At 37.4% G+C, this 16341-nt stretch overlaps 1 protein-coding gene across 1 annotated transcript; it reads right to left on the bottom strand.

The window, feature by feature from the left end:
• Positions 1-7436: 7436 nt before the first annotated feature.
• On the bottom strand, positions 7437-12342 carry psmd14 (proteasome 26S subunit, non-ATPase 14). The gene is made up of 11 exons (XM_034117083.1): positions 12199-12342; positions 11069-11124; positions 10484-10555; positions 10254-10373; positions 9985-10055; positions 9623-9773; positions 9420-9527; positions 8954-9028; positions 8744-8869; positions 7895-7957; positions 7437-7611 (listed from the first exon to the last, which is right to left on the bottom strand). Exons 2-11 carry the CDS (start codon positions 11114-11116, stop codon positions 7513-7515), a joined length of 933 nt encoding a protein of 310 aa, XP_033972974.1. The 5' UTR covers positions 11117-11124; positions 12199-12342; the 3' UTR covers positions 7437-7512.
• Between the last annotated feature and the right edge of the window lie 3999 nt (positions 12343-16341).

Genomic DNA, 16341 nt, shown 5'->3' with positions numbered 1-16341 from the left:
ATGAAGGAATTTGGAGTGCATAAATGGTATATAGGGAATTAAGCAGGAGCCTGAAAATATTCTCTTTGTTTCTCAAAGAACAAATTCTGACACTTCACATGAGTCTCTTCAGGGCATGTGTGGGTTGTTTCATTCAGAGCAGTTTAGGTATATCTCTAATCGATATGAAGTTTAAAGTTGTTTAGATTTCTCGAATCCACTACTGTATATTTCATCTCTTTTTTTAGAGTCCGACTTCAATTTGCTGCATCAAATTGCATCGACATTTACTTTATTTTGTCTTCATCAAACATATTATTTGTATTGACTCAGACAGCATAAGTCATCATTTGGCAGAACACTTTGACAAATTAAATATCCTGTTCTGACATTTTAGATTTACCTAGTGCCTTTTCCCAACTGTCTGCAAGGAAGGAGGAGGAAACGAAGCAGAACGGCTGTTTGACATCATTTCCCACCAATATTTTCCCACAGGTTTTAGCCTCCCCATAGTTCAAATGTGAAACTCAATTATGGCATAATATACTTCATGCACGAATACAGAATTTAAGAAAGTATTTTTGCTATTCTCCACATTCCCTATGTCATTACAACCAATCTAGGAGGTCAAATGTTTAAATGTAAGCATCAATTCATGAAGGAAGAGAAAATATATTTGACATGGATAGTTGCTTACTGTCTAGTGTGTGTTAGTAGTGTGTGTATGTGTGTACAGGAGTAGAGTTCATTGTTGACTTAAACAACACCGACCCAGACGGTGAGTCCCTGGAGGCCAGACCAATGACAACAGCACCTCTCTTTTGTGGTTGTACTCAACACACCCCTCTGCCCTGTGCAAACGCAGCCGGTCTGACTGAACGACACACACACACACACAACTTTAAATCTCTGCAGACCCTCTGCTCTGGTGGAAACTCTGCGGACGGTGACATCATCATTCCGAGATCACTGAGTAACAGAACAGAGAAGAGAGGAAATGTCCCGGGCAACGACTACCATCACAACACCGCAGATCCTTGTTACTGTCATTACTGTGCCACAATCACAAGAGCAGAGGATGTACACACACACACACACACACACACACACACACACACACACACACACACACACACACACACACACACACACACACACACACACACACACACACACACACACACACACACACACACACACACACACACACACACACACACACACACACACACACACACACACACACACTTTGAAGCATTATAATGTTACAGCTGGTTAGGGAGCTCTTTTTTTTTTAATTAATTTTTGATCATCTAAATCTACAAAGTAACCAAAGCTGTCAAATAACTGAGTGGAGTGGAAAGTAAAATATTCTTCACTGAAATGTAGTGGGGGAGAAGTATCAAGTAGCATTAAGGGAAAATACTCAAGACAAGTACGAGTACTTGAGTAAATGTACTAAGTTACATTCCAGCACTGATTTGTTTTTATAATGTATCACTCCGTTATCTAAGAGACACCTTTAAACAAACACTCAGAGGGGGGGCTGTTCCCTGAAGTGTTTATCCAAGCCGTGGAAGATAAGAGGTTCTGGTCAATTATCCTGCTTATTTGTTCTTGACTCTCTCCTGCCGATTGGAAGCATATGGCTTTGTTACATAACACACACAAAGAGGGCAAACAGGGAAGAGATGACTTCACATAATTATTATAAATGGTATGTCGGTATAGACTCCCCTGTGGGGCTACAGCTCGGAGTTTTGGCCACCGGCCTTCCCTGCAAAACCCGAGCTCCTTAGCATATGCCTGAAAACAAACAGAGTGTTAGTCAGTGTTTCCTTTTCCCAGGAATCAGCAGTTTAACACAGTTTGAAACAACCCAGTGCACAAAGAGTTCCCCTTCCACACTGCTGCATTAAACTCACATCTGTAGAGCTTGATTTACTTTACTTTAATAATCATTCAAGGTATGAGCAAACTAAAGCATGCAAATGAAAAATGGTAAAAACATGGGCTCTATAAATAATAATCATTTAAAAAATGAAGTTATAATGTTAAATAGCCTCTGGGATCGACATTTCTCTCTCTGATTTTGCTTTTACAAATCAGTATTCCTGAAAACACAAGAGCCTCCACTTAAGTTTAAAATGGATTTAGGAGAACCCACTCTTTATTTCATAATGCCATACATTATTTGTTTTCTTAAAAAAAGCTTTAGAGCTGAAGTGGCAGTTGCTTTTGGCTCCTTTTTATTTGACTAGTATAGACGGAAGACTAACGAAAAGGTGGAAATACTTCTCAAGAACAAAATGTCAGCATAAATGTCACCACTGTAGGAGTTGCTATAGAGAGGCTGCCTATATTGTTGTTTCATTATTAAACTGTAGCTAAAGGTGTAACCCCTGACCTTACCTGACACGCCTAACCCCAATGTATCCAACTCTTCAACATGCAACAGCATGTGCATTCTTATGTAAACAAAAGGGTGCCGCCTCCACCCAGCACGGGTGCTATCAGTCTCAAATGAATTGACAGGTCTTGGAATGCATAGATTTACAACAGACAACAACAACATTTACTAAAGTTAATCATTTTAAGCTTTGGCAACAACAGTTGACAGAACTGTCTCAACTTAAAGTTTGAAGATACTAAAATATTCTGCCTGGTAACAAAGCTCCAGGAAATCCACATGCTTTCATTCAAAATAAATGTCAAACCAAAATAATTGAAATGCACTAGAACTGGCATTTAAGAGACCACTTCGTCATCTCTGCCAGGAAGAAACTGATTGTTCAAACTTCGTTCCAAGACTTCTCTCTGGTTCTGAGTTTGATTCAGAGCCAAATACAAATGCAGTCCACATTCCACATTTCCCACATGCCATGCCCCCTCTCACAGTAGCAGGCACCATTTTTCACATGTTGTGTATATTAGTATTTGCCAGAAAACACTGCAGGTATTAACCGCCCACCGGCCCTAAGCTGAACTGGAGCAGAGAGTGCAGATTTGTTTATCCTCTGGCTGGGCAGATGTGTTGAGAGAGGGGAGATCATTGCTGGTTAAGGGCACTCTGACTGATGGGAAAGGGTACAGAAGAAGGGAGTCAGACTGAGCTGATACAACGCAGCTGTCTGGCAGATTGTGTTACAAGAAAATGTCCAAATGATCCTCATTTACTTTGCTTGGTTACATTTAATGGGCAGTGAGGAAAGGTGAAATATAGTTGGGATGGAGAAAGTGCTCCATGGAGACTGTGTGAAAGCAGATCGGGGTTGAGTGTTTATCACCCCAATGAGATGCTCCTCCAGATGTGCAGAGTACAACATAAACACATGTAAAAATTCACATGCATGTGCAACTATAAACAGGCAAAAATACTTTCTCACAGTCCAGTATGCACACTCCTTTCACCCAAATTAGTGTGCAGAATAAAGACAGAAAGTTGCACAGCACTCTCCCTCCCATTTGTTAGCTGTCCTTGAGCTTTTGATTGTTACAAATTAATGTTTTTTATCAGAAAGAGTTTGCCAGTTGTAGAAAACGAGAGGTTTACAGCCATGCTAGCTGCTCTACGAGGCTGTAGCTTACCAAGTTAGAGCAATGTTTAGAGCTAAATGCTAATGTGTTGCTTAAAATGATCACATTGACAATAAAATATGCTAAAGGTTAGCAGGTAGGGAGTGTATTATGCTCCAGCCTAACAGCCTAAGAAATGGACCGTGAAGGGTCCCAACTCTAACTCATCAACAAAGAATTTTGAGTACTTCACAAACACAACAATGTGTGTTTTGTTAAGCTGCGATTGTTCACAATTTATTATACAATGACCTTTTACTTTATGAGAGCATGCACTTGAAAAGCCTAAACTCAGTCATCCTCTGGCTCTCGGCCCTGAGGTGAGGCAGAGTGTTGTGTTTACTCGGCCTCCTGGGAGTGATCTGACCTCTGAGACCACACCAAGCGAGACAACGTTTATTAAAGACCCTTTCTTGTTTACAGCCGCCCCCTTTAACTCATCTGCTTGGAAGTTGTTAGCTGGGCGGGGAAAGCAGGGAGCAACATACTGTAGTGTTGTTATGGGCGCTACGAAGGAGCAAGAGATGAGTTGGTTCTTGTTCGGGCCTCCATGAGTAGAAAGGACCAAGTCGGAAAGATGTTGGAACAATAGCATAAAATAAATGATCATCTGGACATGCACTAACAACCAATTGCCACAAACTTTCCGAAGAAGAAAAAAGCAGCTTATCTGTTTTTCTGCTTTCAGAAAGAGACCCAGCACAGAAAAGCTGGTTCAGACTTGAGTGCTGCACTGAAGTTTTCTGAGAGGAAGTCTCTTATCACGGCCCGGACAGATAACATTGTGTTGCTGTTGTCCCGTACGGCTCCTGTGCAGGACGCACGCTGGTTTCATTTGAGTCTCTAATCTCAGTGAGACATCTTGTGACATTTCCAACAGCACACACCATGTCTGAAAATGTCTCCATGATTTCAGCTGGCCAGAATGAAAATACTTCTCTCATGATTCAGCACTTTTGTCACACAATGGAGGTATGAATACAGAGCCATGTACATACAGACAGGCTTTATAAGGCCCTGCAAAGCTTCTTGGTGTTTTGAGGTCATCTCTAAAACATCTATTATTCAATCTTTAAAAAATCCATTATATTAAAGTTTTCATAAACCTTTTACTTCAATGACATCAGCACTGTCATTTATACAGTGAGTCCAACAGATACAGTTTAATACACAGTAACTCACACATCATTATTTATATGAGCTAAACCAAACTACTCCCATCCATTTACAAATGTGTAATGCTTATTATTAATTCACTTCGGTGTTTGACTTTCACTCTGCATAAAGATTAATGTGCAGAGTTTGACACAATAAAGCTGTTCATCTGCTGAAGGAGGAAGGTTTCTGTGCTCACCTCACATCTGAGTTCAACACATCTACATGCAGGCATTGTTTTGTTACACGACAACTAGTTTCAAGGCGATGTGGTCCACTTTGTAACATTCACAAACTGTAATGTGGGAAATTGAAGCTTCTAGGTGCTTAAACACTGAGAATAGATCTTATGTTTAGTCGTGAAACCATAAAGCAATACGTTTTTGCACATCATCACATTCTTCAGTGGAAGGAGGAAGTAGAGAAGGGAAGAATTTATACTTTTTTTCGTGGAAAACATTAGACACTTTTTTGTATTTGTCGTGTCGTATGTGTCTTGTTATGTTTCAATACAATATTGTCACAATATCACTAATAGTGTAAACTCAGATTTTTCAGATAACACTTATCTGTTTTTACAATGGTAAAGTTAAATGCATAACTTTTGTTTGTAATTGAGTACTTAAATTGCTTGATTCATATTCTAAAATGTATGCAACGAGTAGAAGTCTATCATATAAGCGTGTAAGGTATCATAAACATGAGCCTAACACCCTAATCTTTTTACAGAATAGCTTTGTTTTTCATGTTTTATTTAATTTAAAACCGTTCTACGAAAACAGTTTTGACAGATTTTCAAATCAACATTTTAATATGCTACAAAACACCAAGTTACAACCCAGTCCTCTCTAGCATACATTTAATATGATCTAGAATTACATATTTTTGAAAATGATTTCTCCACATTAAGTAATGAATTGGACTATGGTGGGGCCTGCTTTTTCATCCCCCAAAGGCTTTAAGAAGGGTGTTTCATTTCACAGCCCTTCATTTTTACATGTTTCAGTGTGCTCCAAGAGAGACCCAATTTCCTCCAGTGTGGGTTGCAAAGATGTTTTGTAAATGATGTAACCTGAAGACTTTTCAGGTTGATGAAATGGCAGGGGGCCACATCTGTCCTAACTCTGTGTCCAGTGAGTATATAGTGGACAGGGTGGAGAAAGACCATATGCTCCGTGCTCTCAGGAGTGACTGCAATATGAGCTGCTTCTCTGGCTGAGGTCCTGTAAACCCATTATGGACGTTTTCCCCCTTCAAACTGTAATAAAGTGAGAGGGATATTGGCTGACTCTGCTTCCACTTTGAGAACACGACTTCTCTCACAAGAAAACACTCAGTTGGAAAAACTGTTTTAGATCATCTGAGCTAATTTGGATGAGGGGTGTCCCCGGAGCATTTTCAAAGTATGGCGTGCAGCGAATTCTGTTCAGAAAGATCCCCAGAAGTAAGGATTGTGTGTGTCAGGTTAAAATCTTTACCCTCCCATCCTTTATGAAATTAACTAATTCAAAACTGCCATCATTGCAATTCAGTAGACATATTTAGAATGTCCTCTTTTATGTCTTCGCTGCTGATTACTCACCTCTTAATTTGATCCATAACTTCACAGAAAATGTTGACTTTGCTGAAAAGCTTTTTTTCCTAAATGTTCCGATGGTATCATCAAAATGTCTGCATACGTCAGGGACAAATAAAGTGCAAGAAAGTCCTTGTTTTCATATTTAGACAGGATCAGTGGAGGAACAAGCAAACAGTGCGTCAATGCACAATAGGGTCAAAGTGGAACATAAACATCTACAGTGGAAACAGGAAACAAGAGGATGGGTTTTCCTGATGTTTGCCTCTGAAGTTTGTCTTGCCATCTGTTACGCAACAACATTCAGATAACAAAAAGGTCTGTTGAGATGATTTAGATAAGGTAGGACACATAAAATGTTCTCCAAAATTACTTCCTATAATATCACATTTTAATTAAATTAACAAGTCTATATGAGAATAAAAGGGTTATTTGATGTAATCGAACTTAATGAAATGCACTTCGAGAATGCATAACGTTTTTTCTGTTCAGTGAAGTTTTTAGTGTGTAGAATTATGGACTAAGCTACAGCAGCATTTGGTTGAGCAACCCTGTGTTGCATAAAAACAACATGATCACAACTTTTATAGTATTGTCATATATTATATTTTACTGCACTCAGTTTCCTACATAACCATATTTAGTGTAAATATTGTCATTATTCTTCATTTGTTGCAATTGTCTTAGCTTTTAAAATTGTACTGTTCTTTTTATTTTTGGTTACGTATTCTTCTTTCTGTGTCTCTGTATGCACCACTTATACCAAAGCAAATTCCTAATATGTGCACACCTACTTGTGATTCTGATTATTTCAGTTTGTAACTTGAAACTCTTGCACCCACTAGTGGTTAGGACGGGTATTACATCAGGAAGAGGATTTTAAATAAAGTGTCCTATACAATATTTGGATTCTATAAGAAATTAAAAAAAAGTAGTCCCCCATTGTTTAAGAATTGTATGAGCATTCAGATAAACACAAACACTAGATAAAAGTGAAATTATTCTGTCAATTATGCATTTGTCTAAAAATAGACAAAGGAAGATTTATTTTAAACTATATTTTGGTTTAAGCACAAATGATGTGCACTGACAGATTTATGCAATGTATTGCTTTTAATGTTTAAATAAAATAATCACCCATGCCAAGGTCTTCATTTCAATCATACATTTATTTTATATAAAAGAAAACAAGGGTTGCAATATTAACAGTTATACACACAGGCCCGTTACTGGAAAACTACGGTATCCAACATGGCAGCTAGGCACTGAACGATGTTGGAAGTCATTAAAACGTCTACGTGCTCCTCCAAGTGCCTCTTGGGATCCTGCGGGGACAGAACATTAGGACAAACATCAACAATGGGATTTGTTATGAAGTGTTATTTAAAAAATACAATATCTGTTTAGACAAGTTTATGGTTTCGAAAAAAACTTCAGAAGACTTAAATGAAAGATTAACTCGATCTCTTCTTTTCAATAGTCTCTGCACTTTCTGACTCTAGTCCTAGGCTCTCTTTCACTGACATTGAAGCAGTTTGACACATATTGAAACAAAGAAACATACTATGAATGATAGTTTTTATCTGAAGATTAAAATTTCATCTTTACCTGTTTTCCAACATTCTTGATAGCCAGCTGCTCTGGGGTCATTTTGTCCTCCTCTTCAACGGCCTGAGGTGGAAACACGAAGATGTTTTCATATTTTGTGGGAGCACACCAGGAGCAACTCATGCATGCTTATTTGTAACTCTTTTGCAGATATTGCGTTGCAGAAATATTGTTTATTTGTTTTAGGTCTTACAAGGCCCTAGGAATCCTGTACAAAGAAAATACAGAGTGTGTGTATGTGTGTGTGGACCAGCATTAGTATGATGGGATTCTAACTGCATTAGGTTTAATAGCCGTAAAGCCACACAACAGAAAGTCACTCATCGATCCTCTGGCCGATGCACCGGAGTCCAGGGTGGAATTAAATGATTGAGCAGTGATTTTCTTTGGTCACAAAACTGCCATTTAACCACTGAATACTAAGCCTTCTTAAAAGGCACAATGAGTAGGATTCATCAGGTGCGGTTTGTAAACACACTTTTTCACCGCTATTTGCGTTTTTTTAGACCTATGTCCACCTTTTTTTTGCAGTTTCTTCTTGTATGCTTGCTTTTGATCTGCTTAAGCTTAATACATTTGTATAAAGTACACGCCCAGAAACATACCCAAAACAGCAAAAAGGAAAGAAACAGCTACATACTTCTAGTTGATCCTAAGCTGAGCATTTCATTAAATACTTTATTAAATTGTATGTTAACATTTTAAAGTCAAATGTACTATAAACATTAGATAATTCAAACAGAACCGCATGTGTTGTGTGTTGTTTTAAAGGCCAGTCAAGCCCTCTGAATATTTTTTATATATTGTAGTTTCCATATATTTGTTTGGTGGATGTCTAAAAAGTTGTACCTTATTGTAGTTCTTAGCCAGCTCCAGCATTTCCTTGACGATGGTCTCGTTGAGCTTGCAGTGCTCGCTGTAGTCCTGCAGGGTCAGGCCCTCCATCCAGCTCTTCTTATGCAGGTTCAGCAGCATCTGAACAACAATAAGAGCTGAGGTTATGTTCTATTAATAAAAGTAATAATAATAAATGTTTCTGTAATAGTTTTTTTCTCATACCTTCTGCTCCAGCTCATTTTTCCTGTAATTGATGGTGATGGAGTAGTAGTGTCTGTTCAGTCCATGAATCAGAGCCTGAAACATAAGGAACCTCAAGGTAAATACATTAAGCAATAACATGCTACATAACCTCTGGGGTCTGAGAGCAAAATCCACAACATTACAATTCATATTCCACTTTGTTGTGATGCAATGCGGTTTGTATCTTTAGCAGTAGTGAAGGATATAGTCCGATTCAAGATTTATTTAGTTTTGGCTTGAAATGAGACCAAATGTACTCTCATAACGATATGGTGCCTGATATGCTGTTAATCTGACAGCTGATGGCAACAAAACAAGTCAAATGTTTTTATCTGGCCATTGTTGATTATCAAGTATTGTTCAGAGGGGGGGAAAAAACATATCCAGGTATTTTAGAAGAAATCCACCCTGAACGGAGGTGATGGTGCTGTGTTCAATGCGTTACCTGGATTGAGGGCTTGTTCAGATGACCCAGGTTGGATGTTGTTTGTCTTGGTTCATGACCCAACACCATCATGTTGGCATTGATCAATCTGAAGGCATCAATAACAACCTGAAGAAGTGGGGGGCGCACATTAGACCAGATTACCGAAAAGTAGGTAATTTCAAAATCTTTGTTAATGCACTTTATTTCTTCTCCATTTTTACCTTTCCCTTGACGCTCTGAATGGGGTCAACCACCACAGCGACGGCGCGCTCTGACAGGGCCTCAAAGCTCTGCTGTGTGTTGATGTCCACGCCGGACAACCAGCAGCCGAACCCAGGGTGACTGTGGTACCATCCCACCACCATCTCTGGTCTGATGAGCCACAAGGGTGGAAGAAAAAAGTTAATATGTTTAAAAGGTATCCACAGAAGGGTTTACGTAGACAAAAGACATGTGTCTTTTCAAAAATAATTGTTTTATTAAAACAGCCCTGGATTTACACTTAAGTTGTTAAATAATGTACACAACACTGACAAAGTATTTTTTGAATTACTGCGACTGTAGGTTTGTGATGGAGTTTTACCTTCCAGTCTGCTTCAGCATGTCCAACATCTTGGCTTGGAACACCGGGTCCACTGCTTCAACACTCACACCCTGAGAGGTTAAAACATTAATTTAGTAATAAAGAGCCAAGGCAGATGTGAGCACCATACACTGTCCTGTATTCAATTGTCATAATCAGCATGCATACATACAAGGCATTTAATGCACAGCTACATATTAAACAAGAATACATCAACTTTTAAATGACATTATAAGGGGCATAATCACAATATTAAATAAAATACGTACTGTTCCTGATTGGGGCATGGCAAACACATCGATCACTCGCACTGTGTAGTCATCCACAAATTCTCCCAGCATCAGTCCCATGACCTCCATCGGTACACCAGCACGTCCATGCTTCAACATCTAATGAAGAGAAACAACCGAAAAAGAGAGGAGTGTTATTTCAAATACAAAAAAATAAATGTATAACCATTAATAAAAGTCAATGATCATTGCAGATGATGTGGGATTACCTTGAGGAGAGCCAGAGAGGAGATGTAAACCTGCTCTGCCGTGTCCACAGCAGGGGCATCTGTTGGGGGGCCCTGAGGGGAAGAGCAAAGTTTATTTGAGGCCTTTCAAATACAGCACTTGCTTAGATAATCACTACAACCCTACTATTGTTTAGAATTGTAATTCATGTCATGTATAATGCGTTTACATTTATATGGTTTGATTCACTACATAAAGACCCTGGCATGGACACAAAATGTGTGTCAAGATGTGAGCTGACTTGGGATTGAAGCAGATATACATTGATCTTACTATTGATATAATTGAAATTACTTGTCTGGCCCACAAATATTCTTTTACCTATTTTAATTATATTAAACATTAATACATTTATGCTTAAAAGTAGTATTAGGGTATAAAAGTTTAATGCAACTAAGGAAAACTGGTTAGATGTTAAACCAGGCTGCACTGGGGACATCTTTGGACTTGGAGCAGCAAATCTAAAAAGGTAAACAAGCACGGGCCCCAGGACTAATTTCTGCCGAAGTTCTGATAGAAACCATCAGATTTGTGTATTATTGTATGGACAAATCAAACTGTGTTACCTGGCCAAGCCCTGGCATTCCCCCTCCGAGCCTCAGCAGCCGGTCCATATCGAAATCTGATGAACAAACACAATGAGGTCATGAGTTTTCCTTAAAGTATACAGCTGACAGACAATCTGCAATTATTAGAAGGATAACTTTAATGTTCACAAGACTTTAGAGTGTAAGAAAATAAATATATCAAAGTGCATTTTAAAGAAGAACAAATCCGTACAAAGATGTCATGGCACAAGCCAGAATTAGCTTGTTTCTTTTGAAATATATCATAGTTTCATAACATGTAGCTTGATAAATGTCAAATACCTCACTCACTTTACTAAACAATAAACAATTAACTAAATGTGTAGCTATGATTTCAAAGATTCAAGGTTTTATTGTCATATGCACAGTAGCTAGTGCTGTTATAGTAGTGAAAACCTTAAGCCCCAGTCTCCTTCAACAATGCAACATAAATAAAAGACAAAACAATAGAACAATACAAATGCTGTGCAAAAGAAACAGAAGAGAAATAAAATAATGACTTGTAAGGTTAAGGGTATGTCGTATGTGCTAGGATTTGCTTTGGCTCAAATTGACAGGTGTGTTGTCCTAGACCTCATAATGTCATGCGTTTCATCGGGAAATTCACAAATAAGACGAGTTCCCTAAAATGTGTTTACATTATAGCCTAGTAGATTGGATATTATATTGGATATACTTATATAAATTCTCATGATTTGTGTATTTTAAGTCCTGGTGCAGTTTAATTCATTTTAGATATATTATGGAGTATTTTAGGACCCAAATAAATCGTAAATATAATGTACGTTAGCCGCTAGTTAGCTTCAGTTGGCTAATTTACCCGTAGTCACGCAAACACGATATAAAGGGTCCGACAGCATCACAATGATCTAACATTTAAAGTATCACTTCTTCTGTTCAGCTAAAAAATTACAAGTAAATTGAGCAAACGAGGGTCTTTAATCGCTCGGTACTTTAACTTGCAGTTAGCATTTAGCTTGAAGTTAGCTTATTCATGCTATGCCTCTGTCATCACGCACAAGAAACACAGCAACAACGACCAACACTGACTCCATCTCACCGTCTTTTATGAAGGCTACTGGCTGTTTTTAAGATATAAGTCTACTTGCCTGTTGTCAGATATTTCGGGTTTTTAGAAAAGTCTGTGTTTCTTTCTTCAGTCAAGTCAAACCAACAATGAATCAGCCAGATTCCTGTCGTCCTGTACAGAAACTACTTCCGGCGCACGGATGATGTGTTTTGTTGTCGCCCGACTGCTAACTGCAACACCAAACACAAGGGGACGCCACTGTCATAAAACTATTAACTTGCACTATTTTATGTCATAAAGTCTAAATTTGCATTTATTTGCGTGATTTTCCTCTTTATATATAAACTGGTGTAGCCTGAGATACATGATTTACCAGTGGTGTAATGAAATAGAGTACATTAACTGTGTAGTGTACTTTTGAAGTAGGCCTACTGGTACTTGAGTATTTCCATGTGATGCTACTTTATATTTCTACTCTGCTATAAGGCAAATATCATACTTTTTACACTACTACATTTATTTTCGCACTCACAGTACGTATTAAAACACACGATATGCTATGGTATAATGCAGTAGTGTACTACAAATTACAGAGTATTTCAAGTAGGCCTATCTACATTTTGTCCACATTGACCAACAACAACACTAAAATACTCTTAAGAAAAACAGGATAAAATAATAACAATAATAATATAATACTGTGAATGGATCCATTCTGCTTAACGAGTACTTTTACTTTTGACAATTGAAGTACATTTAGCTTATCATTCTTCTGTACCTATTATTGTACATATTATTCTGAAATGGGAATTGTGCAGAATGAGTACTTTTACTTTTTGTTCTTTAAGTTAACTTTTGTACTTTTACTTATGCGAAATGTTGAAATCAGGACTTTTACTTGTAGTGGAATATCTTAAGTGCATAGTATTTGTGCTTAGTTCATCTTCCAACACTGCGATTTACATTGCCAACGACTGCTTTTATGTAACTGCTGACACATGTTAATACATGTGTTTATGTATAATCTACATATAACCTGTTAAATGTTTGACCTATTTTTCATTTAGTTTTAGAACTTTTTTAATAATATCTATGTGTTATTTATGTTTTGTTTTAGGCACTTTATATATTTGTTCTTTATCCAACGTTATGCTCCAACTGCTGCACAACAATAAACTACAGGATAAAAAATGTTATATATTAAGTTATCCCGTTATATATTAAGTTAGCTTATCTTATATCACTGGTTCTGTGTTATGCAGTTCTCTACAAATAGGCGCTTTAAATTATGTGTTTAAAGTACGGTTTAATTTTATACAGCAGTGAAACATCTGCAGCCTTGAAATTAGAAACATAAGAAGAAGTTAAGCTTTAACATTGTAATAAAACAGAATAAACAATAACATGTAAAATAACAGTTTATCTTGATACTTATAATATTGTTTCTGTAAAAGATGACAACAGTCTGGAGTTTACCTTAGGGTTGTTTTCTTCTGTTGGGTCTATGCCTCATTATTTCTTTATTTTGGTCAAACATGCTTGAAATCATTGCACTTGTTATTGAGAGTATGTATAAAGTGAAATATCTTTATAGCTAACATAATGTGCTTTATTTGTTCATAGTTTAAGTGCATCAATGGATTGGACACAACGGATATTTTTAAATCAATGTAAAGATGCACCCTGACTTTGCTTTCTAGCACTTCCTGTACTGGTGTCATTTCTGTAAAAAAAAACGATACAGCATCTTTCTTTCAATCCTAAAACGAATGAAAATGGCTGTGATGTTTGTAAGGTTTCTCATATTTCAACATGCAAGCATTTCATTATTCCCTGAGGAGCCACAAACTATGAGCGAAACCACACCATCACAGGACTGAGGAAAAGCAGCTCTGTTTGTCTTCAAATGTTACAGCCAGACAGCTGCCACTCCAGCAGAGGAGCTGGGACAATCTCCACCAGTAGTGACTGGTTACAGACAGCTCACCTACAAGAATTTCAAATTCCCTAATTCATCAGTGGATGAGGAAGGGGCAGATAATCATCCACATTCCTCAGCCCCTCCCTCTCCCCACCCACAAGACCTCTCCCCTCCTCAACACCACTCAGAAGTCGTAACCAGGATGCGCTTCCTTGACGTAGGTTTGAAACATTTCTATGGCCTTTGAGATCCAGCCTGAGTGAACCTATGAATATGTAATAATAATAATCAGTTAATAAGGTATTATTGGAAATTCAATTGGTTGGTTGATATTTACATATACCCTCCTTAAAAAGTAATGTGTAACATAATCCAGTTACTTAATCGAAGTAATCCTACTTATTAAACTTTATTACTTTAACATTAGTTTTCTAACACATTCTTAAAGAACATAAACTTGAACCAGACAGTTTAGAGCCTCAGTATTTAACACTTTATATTCTCATACGTTTATTACTATTTTTTAAATGTAGCTTTTGTTAAGATGGGAACAGACACACTTGATAAATGTTATGAGCTTTTATCTGTCAACTACTTTTTCCTCATTAATTGTAGCCTATTAATATTACATCTGATTTTAGAAGTAATTCTGTATATAATAAACGTTGTATGATTGCAATATTGACACTTCACCAATAAAGGATTTGATGTAAGCAACAACTTGATCCAAGCCAAAACAATACAGGAAAAACTGTCATTCTCTTTCCTCCAAAAGTAGACAAAGCGTGCATCATTATTGCTGACTGGGTTATCTCAATGAATTCAGCTCTGCCTGTGATTGGTTGACTTTTTCCCAGTTGTACAATTTGAAACCTATTCACTTTGTTGCTCGAAACAGAGAGGCAGCTTTTTGATAAATTACCCAGACAAACAATGGATAAATGTCCCAAAGGCCACAGATCAATCGAAGGATTCAATATTTGATAAATTTGAAGCTGAGCTGGTTAAAGGTACAATGCAAAATGATACAATGTATGCAGCTTAAATGTGTATTTCCGTTTAAATCCTATATCAAATCTAACATCCCACAAAAAGGGCAGTTTACAACACATTTGATCCAATGGATTAATCAATCAATAACTCCCAAACTGGGTGACAACAAGCACAGGAAACCATCTAAATACTACTGCAGCTGATTACTCAGATAGGAATGATTGGACTTTTCAAGGAACATCAGAGGTAGCTTGTAACACGACACCAGCATGAAACCGTAATCCTACCAGCGGAGGAAATAAGCGAGAGAAATTTGATGCTTTAAGAGCTTCCCAGCACCCTGATGGGATTTGGACTTAGGCTCGCTTTATAAATCTCCAGCAGGATGGCTGCTAGGGGCAAGCACTGCTTAAGTGTCCGTATGTGAATATAAAATGAGTTTAATTAGATAACAGTGAAAGGGAAATGTGTACCTCGACATTTAAATACAACATCTCTAGGACCACACACATGTCTGTCTAGCTGTAATTAAATTGAATTTTTCTCTCTGCTGCATCTTTACCAATCCGTTTATAGTTGTTAAACTGCGTTCCCTGTGATGCACAGTCTTGGTTTAATTTTGTCTGGCTATTTGTTGCCCATCATTCGACTCTTCCGTCTAATTTTCTGTCATTTATGTATAAAATGAAAGGCCAGATTTCACCCAAAAATAGAAATACTGCATAACATGAAAAGGTTATATTAAAAAAAAAAGTCATACAAGGACACTGACATGATATAAAGCCCTGAAGATTGTGTGTGTGTGTGTTGTGTGTGTGTTGCACACATTAAAATACTCTACATAAAAGCTGTGTATCATTTTATATCCTTTAGGTAAAATCTTTTGTATGGTTGCACTGCATGCCAGTCCAATTCCTCAATGAGGTTTGAAGAGTTTATGCGTTGGACCATAAAGTATTGTTAATGTGTTGTATGATATTGTTATGTTGTTGCATTGTAACTTAAGTTAAGATCACTTACTCGATAAATTAACAAAGAAAGACCGATATTTGCACGACAAATAGATTGAATCATTATTGTAAAATATTGAGATATCAATTTGCATATTTCCTAATGATTATATATATCATCGTCGGTTTGCTATCCTGGCTCCAAAATGGTGGAATGAGCTCCCGATTGACATCAGGACAGCAGAAAGCTTACACATCTTCGAGCAATACAATTACTAACAAAGCACTTATATACTAATAAAGGACTGGCTTATCTAAAGCCAGTTGAGTAGCACTTGAAATGTTTTGGCGCTATAAA

The sequence above is a fragment of the Trematomus bernacchii genome, unplaced genomic scaffold (genome assembly GCF_902827165.1).
Source record: "Trematomus bernacchii unplaced genomic scaffold, fTreBer1.1, whole genome shotgun sequence".
Taxonomy (NCBI): domain Eukaryota; kingdom Metazoa; phylum Chordata; class Actinopteri; order Perciformes; family Nototheniidae; genus Trematomus; species Trematomus bernacchii.
Note: the sequence above shows the minus strand (reverse complement) of the source record. Positions and strands in the feature narration are given on the sequence as shown.